Genomic DNA, 17,906 nt, shown 5'->3' with positions numbered 1-17,906 from the left:
ATCTGATCTAACAAGTGTCAAGCATTAAAAAAAGGGAAGTTGACCAATACTTGTTTTAGGGGAATCTAATTACATAACATACAACCAATACCTGGGATGTGTCTCTGTAGAGGTTTCTGGGTCTGGAAGTGGGAAGCTTATGCTCTAGCTGTCATCTGTCACAGATTAGGTTTGACATGTCATTCAAGTTTTCTGAGTCTCAGAAAACTGAGACAAATGAGAGAACTGAATTGGATCCGATCAAGAATCCTCTTAATAGTGGATTATCAATAGCAGTACACAAGTTGATTTAGAAGTAGATTTTTTTTCCATTTATTTTTATATACTACAAAAATGTAAAGTGAATCAAGTTTCTGCTTTCACAGATTTTTTGATTAGCATAAAGCTAAATTTATTAAAGAAAAAAAGAAAGTTAGTTTAAAGAATGATATCAAGTAAAAAAGTAGTACTGGTTATAATTAGTTATCAACAAACTTTTAAGGGCATGTGAGACCATTTAAGGTTAGGAAACACTTGGAGATATGCTCTCCTACGTTCCTTCCACTTCATCTCTCTGCAATTACTTTTCCTCTGTATAATCAAACAATTTGATTTTTGAGTACAAAGTTTCTATTGGAAACAATATTGTGTATCCAGAATAAACTTGTCAGCTTATCCAAATGATCAGCAACCCAAGTAATTTTGCATGCTTTTTTCGTATCTAATTAGGTCTTTATCTAAGACACCTAGTTCGCTGTCATTATAACCACAATGTTTTTCCTTTGGTGTGTTTTCAGATCAGGGTGCTGATAGAAAGGATGTTCAAACATCTCCGGAAATGGTTTGTCACTCGAATTTTGGGACATTCTCGGCAAAGAGCGAGGCTGGTCTCCAAGGATGGGAGATGCAACATAGAATTTGGCAATGTGGACGCACAGTCGAGGTTTATATTCTTTGTGGACATCTGGACGACTGTGCTTGACCTCAAATGGAGATACAAAATGACCATCTTCATCACAGCCTTCTTGGGGAGTTGGTTCCTCTTTGGTCTTCTGTGGTATGCCGTAGCCTACATTCACAAAGATCTCCCAGAGTTCCATCCTTCCGTCAACCATACCCCTTGCGTGGAAAACATTAATGGCTTGACCTCAGCGTTTCTGTTTTCACTAGAAACTCAAGTGACCATTGGTTATGGATTCAGGTGCGTGACAGAACAATGTGGCACAGCCATTTTCCTCCTTATCTTTCAGTCTATACTCGGAGTGATCATCAATTCTTTCATGTGTGGTGCCATTTTAGCAAAAATCTCCAGATCCAAAAAATGTGCCAAGACTATCACATTCAGCAAGAATGCAGTGATTAGCAAGCGGGGTGGAAAGCTCTGTCTCCTGATCCGGGTGGCTAATCTTAGGAAGAGTCTCCTTATTGGCAGTCACATATATGGAAAACTTCTGAGGACCACAGTCACTCCTGAAGGAGAGACCATTATTTTGGACCAGATCAATATCAACTTTGTAGTTGATGCCGGGAATGAGAATTTATTTTTCATTTCCCCACTGACCATTTACCACGTCATCGACCATAATAGTCCCTTCTTCCACATGGCAGCAGAAACCCTCCCCCAGCAGGACTTTGAACTAGTAGTGTTTTTAGATGGCACCGTGGAATCAACCAGTGCTACCTGCCAAGTTCGAACATCCTATGTCCCAGAGGAGGTGCTTTGGGGCTACCGTTTTGCTCCCATAGTATCCAAGACCAAGGAAGGGAAATACCGAGTGGACTTTCATAACTTCAGCAAGACAGTGGAGGTGGAAACTCCTCACTGTGCCATGTGCCATTATAATGAGAAGGATGCACGAGCCAGGGCAAAGAGAGGCTACGATAACCCCAACTTCATCTTATCAGAAGTCAATGAAACAGATGACACCAAAATGTGACAGTGAATTTTTGACACAAGTAAAACAAAGTGGCAAAGATACCTAGTGACTAGAAGATGATAAAGTAATCAACACTTTGGGGTATGAAAATAGACAAGAGTGTTCCGAGTCTGCCAGCACCATGTCTCTGAACCCATAACCATGATTCTATAAGTGACATAGCACCAAAAAGCAACTGCATTAGAACATGCAACATATTTCTATGAAACTGAAGTAGGGAGCCACAGGAGCTCACTTGGAATCTTGAATATGATTATTTGAAATTATGCAATGTTGATGGGAACAGTGAAAATCATCAAGAATCTCAGGGACAGGCCAAATGAAATCCTCTTGAAAGTCTTGAAGAAATTGTGAGCTGCAGATGGGATCAGGGAAAAACTCTACCCTCATTTTAATTCTTCTGATAGGAAAGAAGTCACTGGTATTTTAACATTGGCTTTTACTAAGAGAAAATTGTCTCCTGGGTTGGGAGAGATGAACCAAAGACAGTAAGAAAGGATGACCACACAAAGAACAATTGAGAAGCTCTTGTCTTCTCAGACCCTGGTTTCTGGAGCTTCCATTTCACTCTGTATCCATGCTGTGTTTCAAGAGGTGCAGGGAAGCCTCAGCCCGTGAACTCTGTGTCTCTAAGCACCCAATGTGCAGAGCTTTGAGTCCAAAGCTTTGAGCTTTATGTTCTCAGTGGGCTAAAGCCCAAGTGATCTCTTGTGGCACATTAGACAGAGGCTAAGTCACCAAGAATCCTGATGACATCTTCCTACAAGAAAGCAAGCTTGTTTTGAAAATAGTGATGATATTTCTTCCAGTTTGCATTAAATGGCATAAAGGGATCCTAATCTCTCAAAAGAGTATTTCCTGTTCTTCTAAGAAGGCAATGAGAGTTTGAAGGTGCAAAGTCAGTTTAGAGGTATTAATAATGCTTCTGAGAAAAAGAGCATCTTCTTTTTATGCCTAGGGGCTCTACTGAAGTGCTATTGCTGGGAGGAGCTTGAAAGGGCAAGGAATGGAGGTGACCTCAGAGTAAGAAGAGTGCCCCCCTCCACTTTCTCTGAGGGTCAACACCACATCTTCCTGAAAAGGATCAACTGACTATAAAGACTGATCTTTAGGGGAAGATTTTACTGTGAATGTCTTGTTCACTACCCACCTACTTTGTTATGAATGTATTCTGGAGAGTGGTACTCAAAGCTGCTTATGAATCAAAATGTTTTCAGTGTGTTGATTAATATATTAAATTTCTGAAACTGTACACACTTTTCAAATGTGTCATTATTGTGCATTCAGACTGCTGGAAATCCTGCTGAGGGTGAACTTTCCCCTGGGAGTGGAGGGTGGGGAAGGAAGATGGCAAACAGGACACATTTGTTGTCAAGCTTCCCCAGGAGGAGATGTCTGTGCTCCAGACACGCCCCTTCCTCTTCAGCTCCATCTCATCACTCCAGTGTGAGTCTTGGCACATAATGTGGCAGCTGTTATTAGGGATGGCTTTGTTTTCCCAGGCTGGGGTTTGATCTTGTACAGATTCATATATGCACCCTGGTCCTCCTGACCAAGACCAATAGAGAATCTGAGGGGCTTGGGCCCACCTACTTTGTCACAACACAACAATGGATGCAACTGGCCCATGGAGGAGATTGCCCTGTGCCTGGAAGTTTGCTGGCATTGCAATTTAATCTACTGATAAAACTAGAGTAAATCAGGTATCACAAGCCTGTGGGAACTAAAACTATGCTGACCCAGAGGTTTTCTGCTGTCATGAGGTTTTGTGACTCTGTAGTTTCTTTACAAACTAGTGGAAAATATATGAACTCAGGTCTTTCACATCAGAGCACATCCTTAGGGTCTGTTCTGTGCAACAAATTGGAATCCTTGTGATTGGCATTTGTTTCTGGGTTATTCAGTAGAAGCCTGTCTGATTCTAAATACTCCTTTATTAGAATCAAGGCATTTCATGTTTGGAGTCTCCTTTTTAATGCAAATTCCCACTGAGCCTCAAGCCATGGACCTTATGTCCAATAAATTCCTAGGGAAATGAGGCCTCAGTTACTTTTTGATTGTTCTAAGGGGTGGCTAGAACCCAAAAGCAGTCCAAGGACCCTGGACATTTAGACACAGGGGGTTACCAAGAGTTCAGTGAGTAAAGAAAATAAATGGAAAACAGAAGGTTCCAGAAGGACAAATTATCTACAGGCTAATGGCAGTTCTTTTATTCTAATGTGGTGACATTATTGCACTAGGACCACTCATCACTACTGCTATTGCTATCCAGTGCCATGTTATTATAGTTATGGATCTTCCTATCTGAAAAACAAGTCAACAGCTCTTACTCCTTTCAAGAAAAACAGCATCCCAAGATGCATTACCATATTCAAAGTTTTCCTTGATAGGGAGTCCCCTTGAATTGCTTGATTTATTTCTGTTGCTGTGGGGCTTTTGAGAGGGAGCGGCTGACCTTGGTTTAACCTTGTAGGACTTTGGTTGCTCAAGCTCCAATACTTAGTTAAGATTTGGAAAACTGTCTAAAAACTTATTCCTCAAGAGAGGGTGAACCGAAAAGATGCTTTCCAAGTTGCCAAATCTAAGAAGCGAAACAATTAGTGCTTCTGTCTGCTTCCATGGCCAAAGCATGTCTAACAGGACAGAAAAGAACTTCCCTGGTGGGTGGCCGGGAGGGTCGAAGAGAGTTTCCATAAAACAGGAGAGGGGTCCTCAAAAGGGTGATTCTGGGACTATCGTTGGGGATCTTCCCCTACTTAGAAAAACTTAATGAAAACCTTAGATGCAAAGAATGCAAATGAGCTCCTGACCCCGCCCCGGCCTTTGTTGTCTGCCATTACAGGAAGTGTATGTCAATCAAAGCTTGACAGGAGAGATAGAGCATTTTATTTTGGAAGCCAGAAGTTTGAGAACAATGACTGGAATTTCCTCTTTCTGTCCAGCAAGGGCTGTTTGTCACTGGGGAGATAAAAGTCCAGGGGTAGGGAATAAAGGTTATCGGGAACTGTGCAACACAGAGCAGGGGGTGGGGGGCGCTGTGGGAGGAGGGGTTATGGAGGAAATCTATTTCAATGCCTGTCATTAAGTTTCCATTAAAAGAACATTCAGTTAGGAATTCAAAAATAATTTAATCTCTCCAGCCAGATGCACCCAGCTGGACTCGTTGGAGCTGAGCCTGCTGAGAGGAGACTTTGCATGGGGTTGCTAGGACTAGGAGCTGGTGTGGGCCACGTCTGCATCTCCCTCCAATGCACTCTTGACTGCATTGGATGTTCTAGAAGACATAGTTTCTTTTAGGCCAGTGAGAAACCCCTAGACTTGTGCTATGTAGAAGATACTATAAAGGGGTTACTTACTAATGACTTATGATATGTTAGCCTCTATTTTATGCATTTTATTTTATTTTATTTTATTTAAGTACAATCAGATGCGAGGGAGGGTGAGAGAATTCACCAGAGCCAGAGCGGGGAACAGAACAGGCAGACCGACAAAACACACTGCTGAGGGGAGCAGCGGGCGCGGCAGGAGAGGTTGTCATGCCATGTGGGACCCTCACCGGTGGCCAGGAGTTGAACCAGCGCTGCAGAGGCTACGGGCAGCTACACAGCCCAGTGCTCAACCGCTACGCCACCAGGGGAGGCCCTATTTTATGCATTTTATATACATTACCTCATTTAATTTTTCCAATGAGTCTATGAGTCCCAATGAGTCAGTATTATTATTATGCCTATTTTTCACTTGAGGCTGCTCAGCTAAGGAACTTGTCCTTAGTCACTAGCTAGTAAATGGCAGAGGTGGGATTCAAACTCACATCTGCATGTCTTGAAAGTCCCTAAGTTTAAAATCTCTCAAGTACATTCTAACAGAGTTCACCCTTTGACAAGACTCACTGGGACTATCAGACACTTAGCTGGAAACCGTGAAAACCAGGTACATGTTCTTGGTCCTGTTGAGACATTTTGAGAAGAACCCCCTCATTGCTTAGGGCAGGGTAGACCCCTTAGCCAGGATTTAGCAAACACCTCTGAACTTATATGTTCTAGGAAAAGGCAGCATTTTGCCAGGACCACTGGTTAATCTGTCCACTTGGCATCTGGAAGTTTCATGGACATCCTGAATATCTACATAGCCAGTTAGTATAAACTACTCTCCTATATCTAGAGATATAGTAAGTGTATATAAATATGCATTAATTACATACATGCTGTTTTATTTTCATCTCTGAGCAATCCTTCATTTGAAGCAGTACCAGCTGTTATTCTCACTTGGGCAGATGGTGAAACGGAGTCTCAGTTACCCTTGAGGAAAAGGGTCTTTTTTCTATATTTACCAATATGGCCCCTGTGCCTATACTGTGCCTCACACTGTCAATAAATGGTCTTGTGATGAGTGAATGAGTAAATGAATGATTTGTTCAAAGTAGCATGGCTAATCATGGTTTCGTACATGTATCTGAACTTTTGACCAGGATACATCATTTACCAGTAGAGAGGCCTTGACCAAAAATGACTTAGCTTGTCATACTCAGTTTCCTTATTTGTAAAATGCAACACTGAAATAGGGTTAAGGGGAAAACTGAAGGAAATCATAGGTGAAAAAAATCCTTTAGTCAAAGGGACATACCATTGGCATGGCAAGATGGGGTAGGAGTGTGGATTTGCTGAGAGAGAAAGTAGCAGTAGCAGTCCATCTTCCACAGATGCTTCACAGGCAAAGAAAGCAGTGCTCTGGGCAGGACTGTGACAAAGCTCAGAAGAGACCTCCAGGTACAGGTGTCAGTGTCTCTGTGTCCCACTTCATGTAGGACAGAATATGAGCTGGGGGGTATGTGAGCAGAAGCCTGTGCCTTGGCCTTTACTTCAACCCAACAGATGCTCATTGAGAACCTCCTATGAGCCAAGCACTGGGGAGAGAGCATGAGGGAGCCAGGGGGTTCCTGCCACTGTCCTAAGGCTGGGGGGGGGGGCTTAATTCCCCCCTCATGGACTAGCACTAAATTGGAGAACTATTAATGGTGGAGAGTACTTTTTCCTTTTGCAACATTTTCATAATAGTTTCCAGCAACCAATATCGACATTACTGCTGACAATATGACTATGGATGATTGTTTTTCATTAAAGTTTTTAAAAATTCTCTCAAATATATTTTACTTGGGTTGTACAGTCAGCAAACTATCTTACTGGCTCTGGAAGGAGTTCTCTCTTTTTCTGTGTGATTCTGTACTAACTCGACATAGTGTTAGGTTCACAGACTTCAGTTCATCTCCAATTATTAGAGCTGGTTTATTATTTTTTTAAATTTACTTATCTATTTAAAATGAATTATCCAAAGAAGCTCTGTGAGTCAAAAATCAGAGTTTAGAAAGCTTACTTCCATTCCTGTGCCCTCTATTCAATTCCTTTCTCTTTATATAATGATTATTATTTTTATTAATTTGATCCTGTGACTGTTTTTATTAATATAAGCAATGCATATAGTTTACATCCTTCCCTCCACTCTCACACAAAAGGTAGCATTGTTCTGCAGTGTTTCGTTCACTTAACAATATATCCTGCAGATCACTCTGTAAGGAAAATTGCTGCTAAATCTAACATCTGTGGGTGCCCCTACCCCCACTTTCCTTCACTGGTGCTTCTGTAGTAGTTGCTGGAATCTCACTCCAGAAGCTCCTGCCCTGCTGTTTGGAGCCTGGGAGACATGCCTGGCTTGCATTCCTGAAAGCCTGCCTCTCCACACAGGGAGTGTGCAGGCCTTAATCTACCCACGGACTGGCTGCTCTTTAAAGGATTCTGACTGGATAGAAAATCACAACAGGTGTGCCCAAGGGAAAGAGCCTCAGCCCAGTGGTGGGTGTGGGTATCTGCTAGGCAGAGGGGACTCCATTCCCAGGACAGGCTGGATGATCTTTTGATTAGGGTCCCTTTGGTGGTTGGGGGGTCATGGAACCCATCATTGCATATAAAACTTCATGCAAAGGTACATTAAGATGAAGGGTGATTTGGGCCTCCCCGGTGGCGCAGCGGTTAAGCGCGGGGTTGCAAAGCTGCCTGCAGCCTCTGCAGTGCTGGTTCGATCCCCGGCTGCTCCCCGGCCACTGGAGGAGGGTCCCACATGGCGTGCAGACCTCTCCTGCCACCCGCTGCTCCCCTCAGCAGTGTACTTCGTCGGTCTGCTTGCTCTGCTCTCTACTCTGACTCTGGTGAATTCTCTCACCCTCTGGCGCTTCTGACTGTACCCAGTGCTTGTATAAACAAATAAATAAATCTTTAAAAAAAAAAAGATGAAGGGTGATTAAATGAATGAAGTAAATAAAATGTTACAATTGAAGTAGGGGGGAAAAGTGCTGAGGGTGTCAGGGAGAGGCTTCTTGGAGGAGATGGCAGGTTACTGGTCTTAATGGGTGGGTGAAATTTGAGATAGTGCCAGGGGAGGGGTAGAGGTGGATGACCATGGGGTACAGGTCCCAGACTAACAGGATGAGGTGTATGTGGGCATGGCCACTGGGCTGTGCCGTGCTGGCTCACATAGCTCGGCATTGACACATGGCAGCTAGGGCACCAAATGGTCATTGGACTTGGAGGTCTGGTGTTGATCTGTGTTTGAATCCTCATTCTGTCAACCAGCAGAACTGTGGAGGGGGCGATGACATGATTACATGAGTGTCTCAGGAATACATCCCTTGTGCTGGTGTGCAGGATGAACCAGAGAAGAAATTCGCGATGGAAACTAGCTTTCTAGGGAAGAAGGGGGAAATGTTTCCTTTTCCATTTTTCAGGAAGGAAACAGGCTCCGACATGCCCAGGTCACCTGGTTGTGGGTGGAGCTAGAACTCCTGCTTTCTAGTCAGTTCAGTGCTCTTTCCTGGGGCCTTTCACAAGCCTCATATTTGGGGGTCTCTGTTTCTGAAGAAAGCTCACCCAGCAGGTGGCAACCAAAATTAGGGCATTGCTTGCAAGGACTGGAAAGGCCAGTGAGTCTGGGGAATGGAGAAGGCATCACCCCCCTTGAACTACCTCCAAGGGGTGGGGATGGGGGGACACAGCAGTCACAGGCATCTGCCTTTGCACTTGGTGTTTGAGAACCCCAGGAAGAAGGTGAGAGGCTCTGTGGTCAGAGGTGACTTCATGTGTGCTCACCAAGTGAAAAGGGAATCATTCTCTAATGAGTGGCCTGTTTGGACCACCTGCAAGGTTGGTTTTAGTTGAACTAAAAGTGGCAGTTAGAGGCCATAATTACCCCGATGGCTCTCAGTTCCCACATGACTGACCTTGGCCAGACAGAGCCTGACCCTGTGACTCTCTTTTAAAAACATCCCTTCTTGGAGGCATGGAAGAAAAAGTGTAGGTTATAAAGAGAGTTCCAGGCTGGACAAACAGTGTGAGGTTCAGAGGTTTTGAAGACTTAGTCAAACTCAGCTTTGAAGACTTGGTCAAACTCAGCTTCTTGTTGAACAAGTCTTGTCTTGAACAAGTCCTGCACCTTTTGGAACCATTTCTTCCTTCCTGATGGTGAAAAATAATACCACCACCTACCTTCAAAGGGCTCTGTAAGGACAGGGGTATAGAATAGTGTGTAATGAAATACTACGTGAAGCACCGATCACAGAGTACAGACTCCCGATGAATGTCTTTTTCCTGATGATGATGATGAAGCTGAAGGCAAAGGTGCAGCCCGGGGGAGCCGGGCTGAGGGGACCAGCCCCAAGTCCTGCCTTGTACCCTGGGCTCTCACTTCCCTCCCCTGACACTCCCTCCTTGACCTAAGACAGAATAGCTCACCTTCCTGTAAAAGCTTAGCAGTGAGAGACCTAGGCAAACCCAGGGCCCACCCTTGTGGGCCTTGTTTTGCAAATGGTGAACTAAAGACGCAGAAGGAAATGGCTTGAGCTACTAGTCTTTTTTTTTTTTTAAAGATTTATTTATTCATGCATGCAAGAGCTGGGGTACAGGCCAGAGGTCAGGGGGTGAGAGGATTCACCAGAGACAGAGCGGGAAACAGAACAGGCAGACTGACTGAAATACACTGCTGAGGGGAGCAGCTGGAGAGTCAGGAGAGGTCTGCTGCACCATGTGGGTTTCTCTCTGGCTGGCCAGGGATGGAACTCATGCTGCAAAGCTGCGATTGCTTCATAGCATGTTGTTTAACCCCTTGAGCCACCAGGGAGGTCCTAAGCTACCAGTGTTAATGAGCCTCACAAAATGACAATTGTTGACCCAGCCTGTACTTCAGACTTCCCAATGGTGACTAAGAGAGTAGAATGGGGTGATAACACTGAACTTACTGCGGAGAAGTAACGAGAAGGGTAAAGAAAGGGGACTTATAAAAAGCCTGCGATCTGAAGCAGGCTGGCGCTTTACGCTTGTGCAGCGCACCTCTGGCCAGGAGGTGGCGCCATATGCTTCCAGATAATAAAAATGAACATGCCCCTATGGAAAAATTGTCTGACTCCAACAGGTAAGTGGTGGAGAGAGGGCATTGCCACCCCCAGAAAGCACTTTAATAGCTCTTATAATATCTGGAATATCTAACAGAGAGACATAAGCCATCTGGACCATCAAATCATTGTCAGGCTGTTAAAATGACAATGAAATTTTTGAAAAACTAAATTGTACTTTATGTAGTTTATACTGGAGAGACTGGAGTAGCAGAGAACAAAGTTGTTACCTTTATTAACAGCAAATACTAGAGTCCAGGTGCTTTGCATTTTCTGTAGAGTAAAGCTGAAATAATATTGTTATATTTTCAGATGAGAAGAACAGAACTGAAAGAAATTAAGGTCCTTGTCCAGGTTAGTGAGGGCGGAGCTGGTATACATACATACATATACATGTATTAAATGTTTACATGTGCTTACTTAGTCTTCACAGTAACCAGAGGAGACAGGAACAACACACTCATGCAAGCATAGGGAGCACCTTGTCAAAATTCATGGATTTTCCTCAATAGTAGGTCAGCTCCCTTCTCCTAGAGGTTGGAGTTCCAATCCTGATTCTTCCAGGGACCTTCTTACAAATTTGCCAAGTCACTTCACCTCTTCAGTCTCAGCTTTCTCATCTGTAAGATGAGGATAATAAAACAACCACACAGGATTATAGAGAAGATCAATTGGAAAGCAAACGGGAAAATGCAATGTTACTTATCAAGCAATTTAGGGGATTATTTTTACTGCAGATGCCATTAACTTTATTCACACAAAGACATAGGCAAGGCTGTTGGCCACAGTGTTATTTGTAGAGATGAAAAATCTAAGTGTACCACAATAGGGAAATGAGTTAATGCAGTGTGGACCATAATAGGAGGAAATACTACGCTACTTTCAACAAATATTTGGGCACTCAGCAAAGTCCTAAAGGCTGGAAAACAAACGCACTAGGAGTGCATAGTCCAGCGGCAGCTGACAGGAAACACAGTTGTCAAAGGCACAAGGGCTCCTAATCGACTCAGGGGCACCAAGGAGAACCTGACTGAGGAACAGACCACAAGTGAAACCTGAGGCAGAAAGAAGAGCTAGCCAAGAGATGGGGGGCGGGGTGGTGGTGAGGGGGTCCTCCAGGAAGAGGAAACACATGTCCCAAGTTCAGGATGTGAGAGCACAACGCATTACAAATCACACAGAACACATTAAATGATTTCAAACAATGGTCTCAAAATGTCCAGTGGAAGCAGCGTGAACCCCCAATTATAAACACCACTTTTAATTACAAATGAATGGAATTTTAAAATTTTAATTAAAAATATTAAATTTTAATTTGAAATATTCAACAAGCATATTTCATTGCACACGCTGGTGGGTCTATACATATGTATATATGTGTGTATGTATATACATACCTATGAAGAAAGACTGAAGAAAAGAACCATGAATTCATTCATTCATCTTTCCCTGCATCAAATGTGTGTGTTTTTTTTTTTTTAAATAGAGGCATGTTTTATTTATTTATTTATTTATTTATTTGTTTGTTTGTTTGTTTATACATGCACTGGGTACAGTCAGAAGCGCGGGAGGGTGAGAGAATTCACCAGAGGCAGAGCGGGGAGCAGAGCAGGCAGAAGGACCGAGTACACTGCTGAGGGGAGCAGCGGGCAGCAGGAGAGGTCTGCGCGCCATGTGGGACCCTCCTCTGGTGGCCGGGGAGCAGCCGGGGATTGATCCTGCGTCGCAGAGGCCGCGGGCAGCTTCTCAACCCAGCGCTCAACCGCTGCGCCACCGGGGAGGCCCTGCATCAAATGTGTTTTGAGGGCCCGCAGTGCTGGGGCCTGCGTAAAGGCAGTGGAGGTACAGCCTTGAGGAAGAAAGTCAAGGACCTTACCGTCATGGGCTTACTTTCTAGTGGAAGGAGGCAGAAAATAAATAAATCCATGCATACACAAAGAATGATACTGGCCACAAAGAAAATGAAAAAGGTTCTGGACAGAGAATGCATGCAGGGGAGGGAGCTGCTTATACTGAGTGGGGAGGGGAGGCTCTAACTAACCAGTGGGAAGGAGTCAGCTGAAGACAGCGGAGCGGAATGTTCTAGGTCAGTGGTCCTCAACCTAGAGCACACACCAGCACCATGTGATGAGCTTGAAAGAATACCGGTGCTTGCTGCCCTGAACCCCTAGTTCTGGTTTAATTCCTTTTGGGGTACAATCTGGGCATTGGGAGTTTCAGTCCTGCATAAGGATTTTACGAACTCCCCTGGGGAATAGAGTTCAGCCAAGCTGAGCACCAGCAGTCCAGGTGGAGTGAGCTGAAGTGATTCCCAGTGGTTCTTTGGTCACCTTTGGTAGCCTGATCACCTTTATTGTCATTTTTCAATATTCTGTATTTTGCATATTTTCTATTATTCTATTGTTGGCCTGCATTTATGATTTTGATCAAAAGGTAACTTACAAACAAAAAAATGGTGGTGTCTAGGAGTGCAGATGAGGATCTAGACCTGGGCTAACAGAGAGAGGTGCAATCTTGGGCAGATTATATGAGCTCTCTGGGCCTCAGGGTTTTCCTCATCTCTAAAATGAATTGTATAATTCTGCAATTCTGGGGTGGAAACTTGGAATCAGCAGAGGTGTGAACAATTAGAAACCTGATGCAAAGAAATGTCCCAGGGACAAGTATTTTCAATGTCTAGAGTTTTGAAGGCCCTTACCAGATGCTTCTTTTGTTTTTTAATTTAGTTTTCACAGGAACCTAATTTCAGTGGTTTTCTTTTATTGGCTCTAAGTGAAAGACAAAATGATGAACCATGTACTTCTCTCTGCCTGGTTTCTCCCAGCGTGACCTCACCCTGCCATCCTCCCAGGGTCACAAATGCTCCTTGTCCCTGGAGCAAAATGCCTGCTGCTCAGCCTCTGAGATTTCCTGGGACTTTTCCCCATATTACCCTGAATCACTCTCTTGCCTCTTCCACTTTGCTCTCAAAGAATACAGCCTGCGAGTTAGGCCTGCAGCATCTCCCCTCATCATAGCGCATTCTTAAAAACTGGGTAGTAGAGTAAAGAGGAAGGAAATAGAGACTTCACATGTTTGTCTCGTTCTGCTTCCTGATTTTGTTCTGGCTACGATCAAGAGCACCTGTGTGGGGCTGACCCCTGGACTATGTGGTGTTAATTTGTGCTAACCAAGGGACAGAGAGGTGTGGTGGGCAGAGCCCTAAATTCAGATTCTTCTGGCTCTGCCCATCAAAGCTCATCATTGCATTGTTTTGGGTTTCTCAGGAGGGTCCAAGTGATAAGAGTATGTTTTTCTTCCCATCTCCAAGTTCAGAGTCTTCACAATGGTTCCTTGAAACTGACCACAATCCAAACATTCATACCCTGGAAGGCAGCAAACCCTACAAATCAAGCCCCTGTTTCCCCTGTCCTCCCCAGCCCTACCTCCACCAAGAGCCAGCTGTTAAGCACTTACCAGTACATGCCCGCAGGTGTCTGCCAAGCTGAGCTGTGGCCACAATCGCTGGTTATAAGTGCAGATCCCTGGGCCCCACTGCAGACCTCTGGAATCAGGACCTTCAGGGGTCCTGGGTGATCCAAAAACCTGCACCCTGGACACTGGCTTTCTAACGAGTGGTGGAACCAACCAATTACATATCCTTAATGATCATTTCTCTCTCCCTCTAAAATATCTCCTCTGGCTGCCACCTGAATTACTCACAGGGTGGTGCCCACGGCTGTGAACACATTTTCCTTGCAAATCTGTGAACTTATGTGCTCATGGCTGAGCCCACTGACATGTTCCCAGCTTAGTGAGGTAGAAGTTAATGTGATCCTGGGATGCGGGTTCCTGTAACTAGCTGTTCTCATTACTGATGGGGGGGGGGGGCTTAGAGGGGACTCAGGTATGGTAGCCACGCTTTCCCTTCAGAGGTGACACCCCAGAGTAAAGATGAAGAGCATGGGTGTCATGTGGGCTTACTGGAGTCCATCTGTGCCCTGGGCTCCCTTCTGGATTGAAAGTCATCCTAACTCCCTAGGGACTGACCTGCTTATGTCACATGGGACTTAATGGTGACTCCGGCTAGAATTTAGAAGGAGAAGAAATCCTTGCCCAGGAGATACAGTGACAGAGATGCTTTTAAGCAGACATCACTATCTTGAAATTACTTCTTCTAACACTTAGCAAACTGCCACAAGGAATATCTTCTTCGAAAGGTGAGTGGATGCCTGAGGAGGGAGGAGTTTGTGACTCACCCCTGAGCAGCAGGGATGCACCAGGTCTGTCATACAAAGTCTTTATAGCTGTGACAAATTCTTGCTTCCTCCCTCTCCTGCCTGTCTCAGGGTAGCCACCCTGCCCTCTTGTGACCTCAGCGTGACAGAGGGTTTACTGCATCTGCTCATCTCCTTGAGTGTTTCCTCCTTTTCAGCCTTTCTTTTGGTTTATTTACTTTCCTCTTAAAAATATTTATTTTATGGAAGTAAGCCTGGTTTACAATATAGTATATGATTTAGGGTTGTAGGTTCAAATCTCTTCCATGTAAGTTACCACATCACACCCACCACCAAGGCACCCATAACTCTCCGGCACAGTCCACCCTGATAGGCTCCTCTGCTTCCTCCCCACCCCACCAGGCTCTCTTCTTTCTGACTCTAACTCTTCTGCCTTCCACAGTCTCTCCCATTCAGGTCTTTCCTGATTCCTATGCCCCTTACCTTGCCAGCTCCACCCCTCCACCCTTGGCATCAGCACAACCCAGCTGGCTGCCAAGGGCACCTCCCCAAAGCCTCTTCAAGATGTTGGTTATGGCCCTGTGCTCTGGCCTCCTGCACGGAGTCGTGGGACCTCCTGCCCTTCTCTCCTGAGTGCCCCCTCTGCCAACTCAGCCACCACTGGCTCTTGGGAGGTGAGGTTTGGAATCTAGAGAGGCAAAAGGAGACTTCTCAGAACCTCAGGGGAAAGAGTGGGAAGCCAGGCAACCCCCCTGCAGGCATGCCCGGCTGACCCAGGCAGGAGGCAGGGACAGAGAATGAGAATGGGGGAGACCTGAGCGAGGGTCAGCCTTTCAGCGTCCTCCTGAGCTGACCTCCCTAACTCACCTTGAATTACTATTTTTTTAATAGACCCGCATTTTTAAGGCCAAGTCACGTGAGCTCTGGGCTGGGCTGGGTTGGGATCCCTAGAGCTGAATTTCTGTCGCCTCAGCCAGACCCCTAGGGGCTAAGCCTGGCACACCGGCCTTTTTGCCTTGGCACCCCCCCTTGCGCCCCACCATCCTAACCCCCTCCCGGGGTGCCTCTCCGTTCTGGCTTCTATTAGCCCCTCCCCCCAGTACTGCCCTCTCCTCCAGCAGCCCCCTCGGTCCCCCAGCCCCGAGGCTTGCGCTCCCCCAGCGCCCCGGGCTGCGCCCTCCCCTCCCCGGGTGCCGGCGGCGGCCCGGCGGCCGCGGGGCTGAGCCTGAGCCGGCTCCGGCTGTCTGCACGCCGCGCTCCAAGGCAGCGGGGTGAATGGACGGCATCCAGCCCGGCCGGCAACTTGAAAATAAAAATAAAACAGAGGGAAAAGAAATAAATAATAAGGAGCGCGCCAGAAAGCCAAAGAAAATACAATTCCAAGGCCCAAGCAGGCTTCGAGCCTGCAGCCGGCCCTGGGCTGTGCGCCTTTGGCATTCGAACCAGCGGGGCCTTTGTGCTCCCCCTCGGCCACCCCCGGCGCGTTTCTGTCCTAATTGAAGAAACACAATCCGGGGTTTGCGCAGCGACGCGCCCCGTGGCCGCCGGGAGGCCAGAAAGGGCCGCCGGCTGCCGGCGCGGCCGCGAGAACCCCCCGCCCTGCCACAGGGACCAGCTTGTTCTTTGTGCTGGCAAATATTTATTTTGGTTCAAGTGGACCCCTTTCCACAAAGACCACCTGGTTGTAATCAATAACACCTATTTCAGATAATCTGCACTCTCCAGGCAGAGACCACGCGGGGCTCGCCCAAACAGAGACCTTTTCAAAAGGCATTTTAAATGGGCTAGATTCACAGAGGGCTGGAGGGGGGACCCGAGGTGGGGCTCGGGGGAGGAGGGGCAGGGAGCCCGTGGCCCTGGGTGGTCAGGCCAGAGCTGGGCAGGGGCGCTGCCAGGTGGCTGGTTCCCCTCAGACCTGGCTCTCTGAGGCCTGGGGTGGGGGTGGGGGATGGAGGCAGGGAGCGCCTCCAGGAACTTTTCCCCAAACAAAGCAAATTAAAAACCTTTCTTTGGTGAGCCCAGTGTTGCTGCAGAGATCGATGTCCAGAAACTCCTAGGGTAGCCTTCTCTTCTGTGCAAGGGAGCATCTACCCTGTCAAGTCAGGATTGGAGAACATGCAGCTCCATTGCAGCTGGCACTGGAGATCCTCATTGGGAAGTGGGCCTCAAACCTGCCAGTCTCACAACCATTCATGCAGCGGTGGGTGCTCAGCACCTCCAGTAGCCTGGCATGATTCTAGGTGCTGGGATAAGCAGGGAACAATATGGGCAAAACCCTGCCCTCATGGAGCTTACATTCTAGAAAGGAGAGAAAGACAATAAGCAAACAGGTAAAATACTTAGGGAATGACACATGCTACAGGGAAAAGAAGGCAGGTGAGATGCCTTGAAAACTAAGTGGTTGGTGCTTCAGCTCTGAAGTGGAAATAGCTCTTTTTCTCTGGAGCAGGTGTCAAGAGATGAGAGGAGAATCCTAGAAAGAGTCAGAAGGTGTTTCCAGCTCTGTAATCAATGTCTCAGGGGGTGGTGCCAGCAGCAGGTATGGGTCTAAGTCCCCCAGTGTACCTGCAGAGCCTCTGAGGCAACTGTGAATTGGGCTCCATTATGCCCACCTCCCTGGGTGTTGCCAGGGTTGAGTAAAAATCAGTAATACACTTCATTCAATGGTAGTTTCTTTCCCTCCACAAATATCACATTTTAGTCTAGGCCCGGTGGTGACATGGTATCCTTTTATAACAGGATATTTTTAGACTTTCCATAACATAATTTAAGATTTCTAGGTGACACATGGAGACCAAATAAATCCCAGAAGCTGGAACCTTGCAGTTTTTTCATAGAAGATGCAGCTCTGGGTCATCCTGACTTGAAGTCATCCTGACTCAGGCAGTAGGAATGATTATCCCAGCCACTCAAAATCTCCTGTGCCCTAGGGGTGAAGCCAGGCTGCTCTGTGACATGTGATCCTCCAGCCACCACCACTGGGTAATCCCAAGCACGACCCATTCATAGACTTCGAGGAAACCTTGAGCAATTCAGAGTGAGGTGACAGTGATTAGCTTACTAAGTAATTAGCAGGAAGACCTTTCTCTTGGACATTTTAAGAGGGAAATATGGAGAGTTTAGGCACTTGATAATGGGAGAACCAGCGAAAAGATAGGAGGCGGGCATATGAGCTCTAGGAACGCAAGACATTCTCCCTCAAATCCCTTGGAATCTAGCTCCATGAGGTGGTCTGTCCATTTCAATGAGGTTTCCCATCTCTCTCTTTGCCATGGGTGTTTTAAATGTCCAGTGTTTTAAATGCCCTGAATGTCCATCCCTGACAACCCAAAGAACCCA

The 17,906-nt window shown here is 46.1% G+C and overlaps 1 protein-coding gene across 1 annotated transcript; it reads left to right on the top strand.

The window, feature by feature from the left end:
- Positions 1-797: 797 nt before the first annotated feature.
- KCNJ1 (potassium inwardly rectifying channel subfamily J member 1) lies at positions 798-1,916 on the top strand (the record flags this gene model as incomplete). The annotated part of the gene is made up of 1 exon (XM_084249276.1): positions 798-1,916. The coding sequence occupies one exon, from the start codon at positions 798-800 to the stop codon at positions 1,914-1,916; it is 1,119 nt and encodes a 372-aa protein (XP_084105402.1).
- Positions 1,917-17,906: the final 15,990 nt, after the last annotated feature.

Source organism: Talpa europaea (genome assembly GCF_964194135.1).
Source record: "Talpa europaea genome assembly, chromosome: 12".
Taxonomy (NCBI): Eukaryota; Metazoa; Chordata; class Mammalia; order Eulipotyphla; family Talpidae; genus Talpa; species Talpa europaea.
The sequence above is the reverse complement of the archived record's forward strand: the minus strand, read 5'-3'. Positions and strand labels throughout refer to the sequence as shown.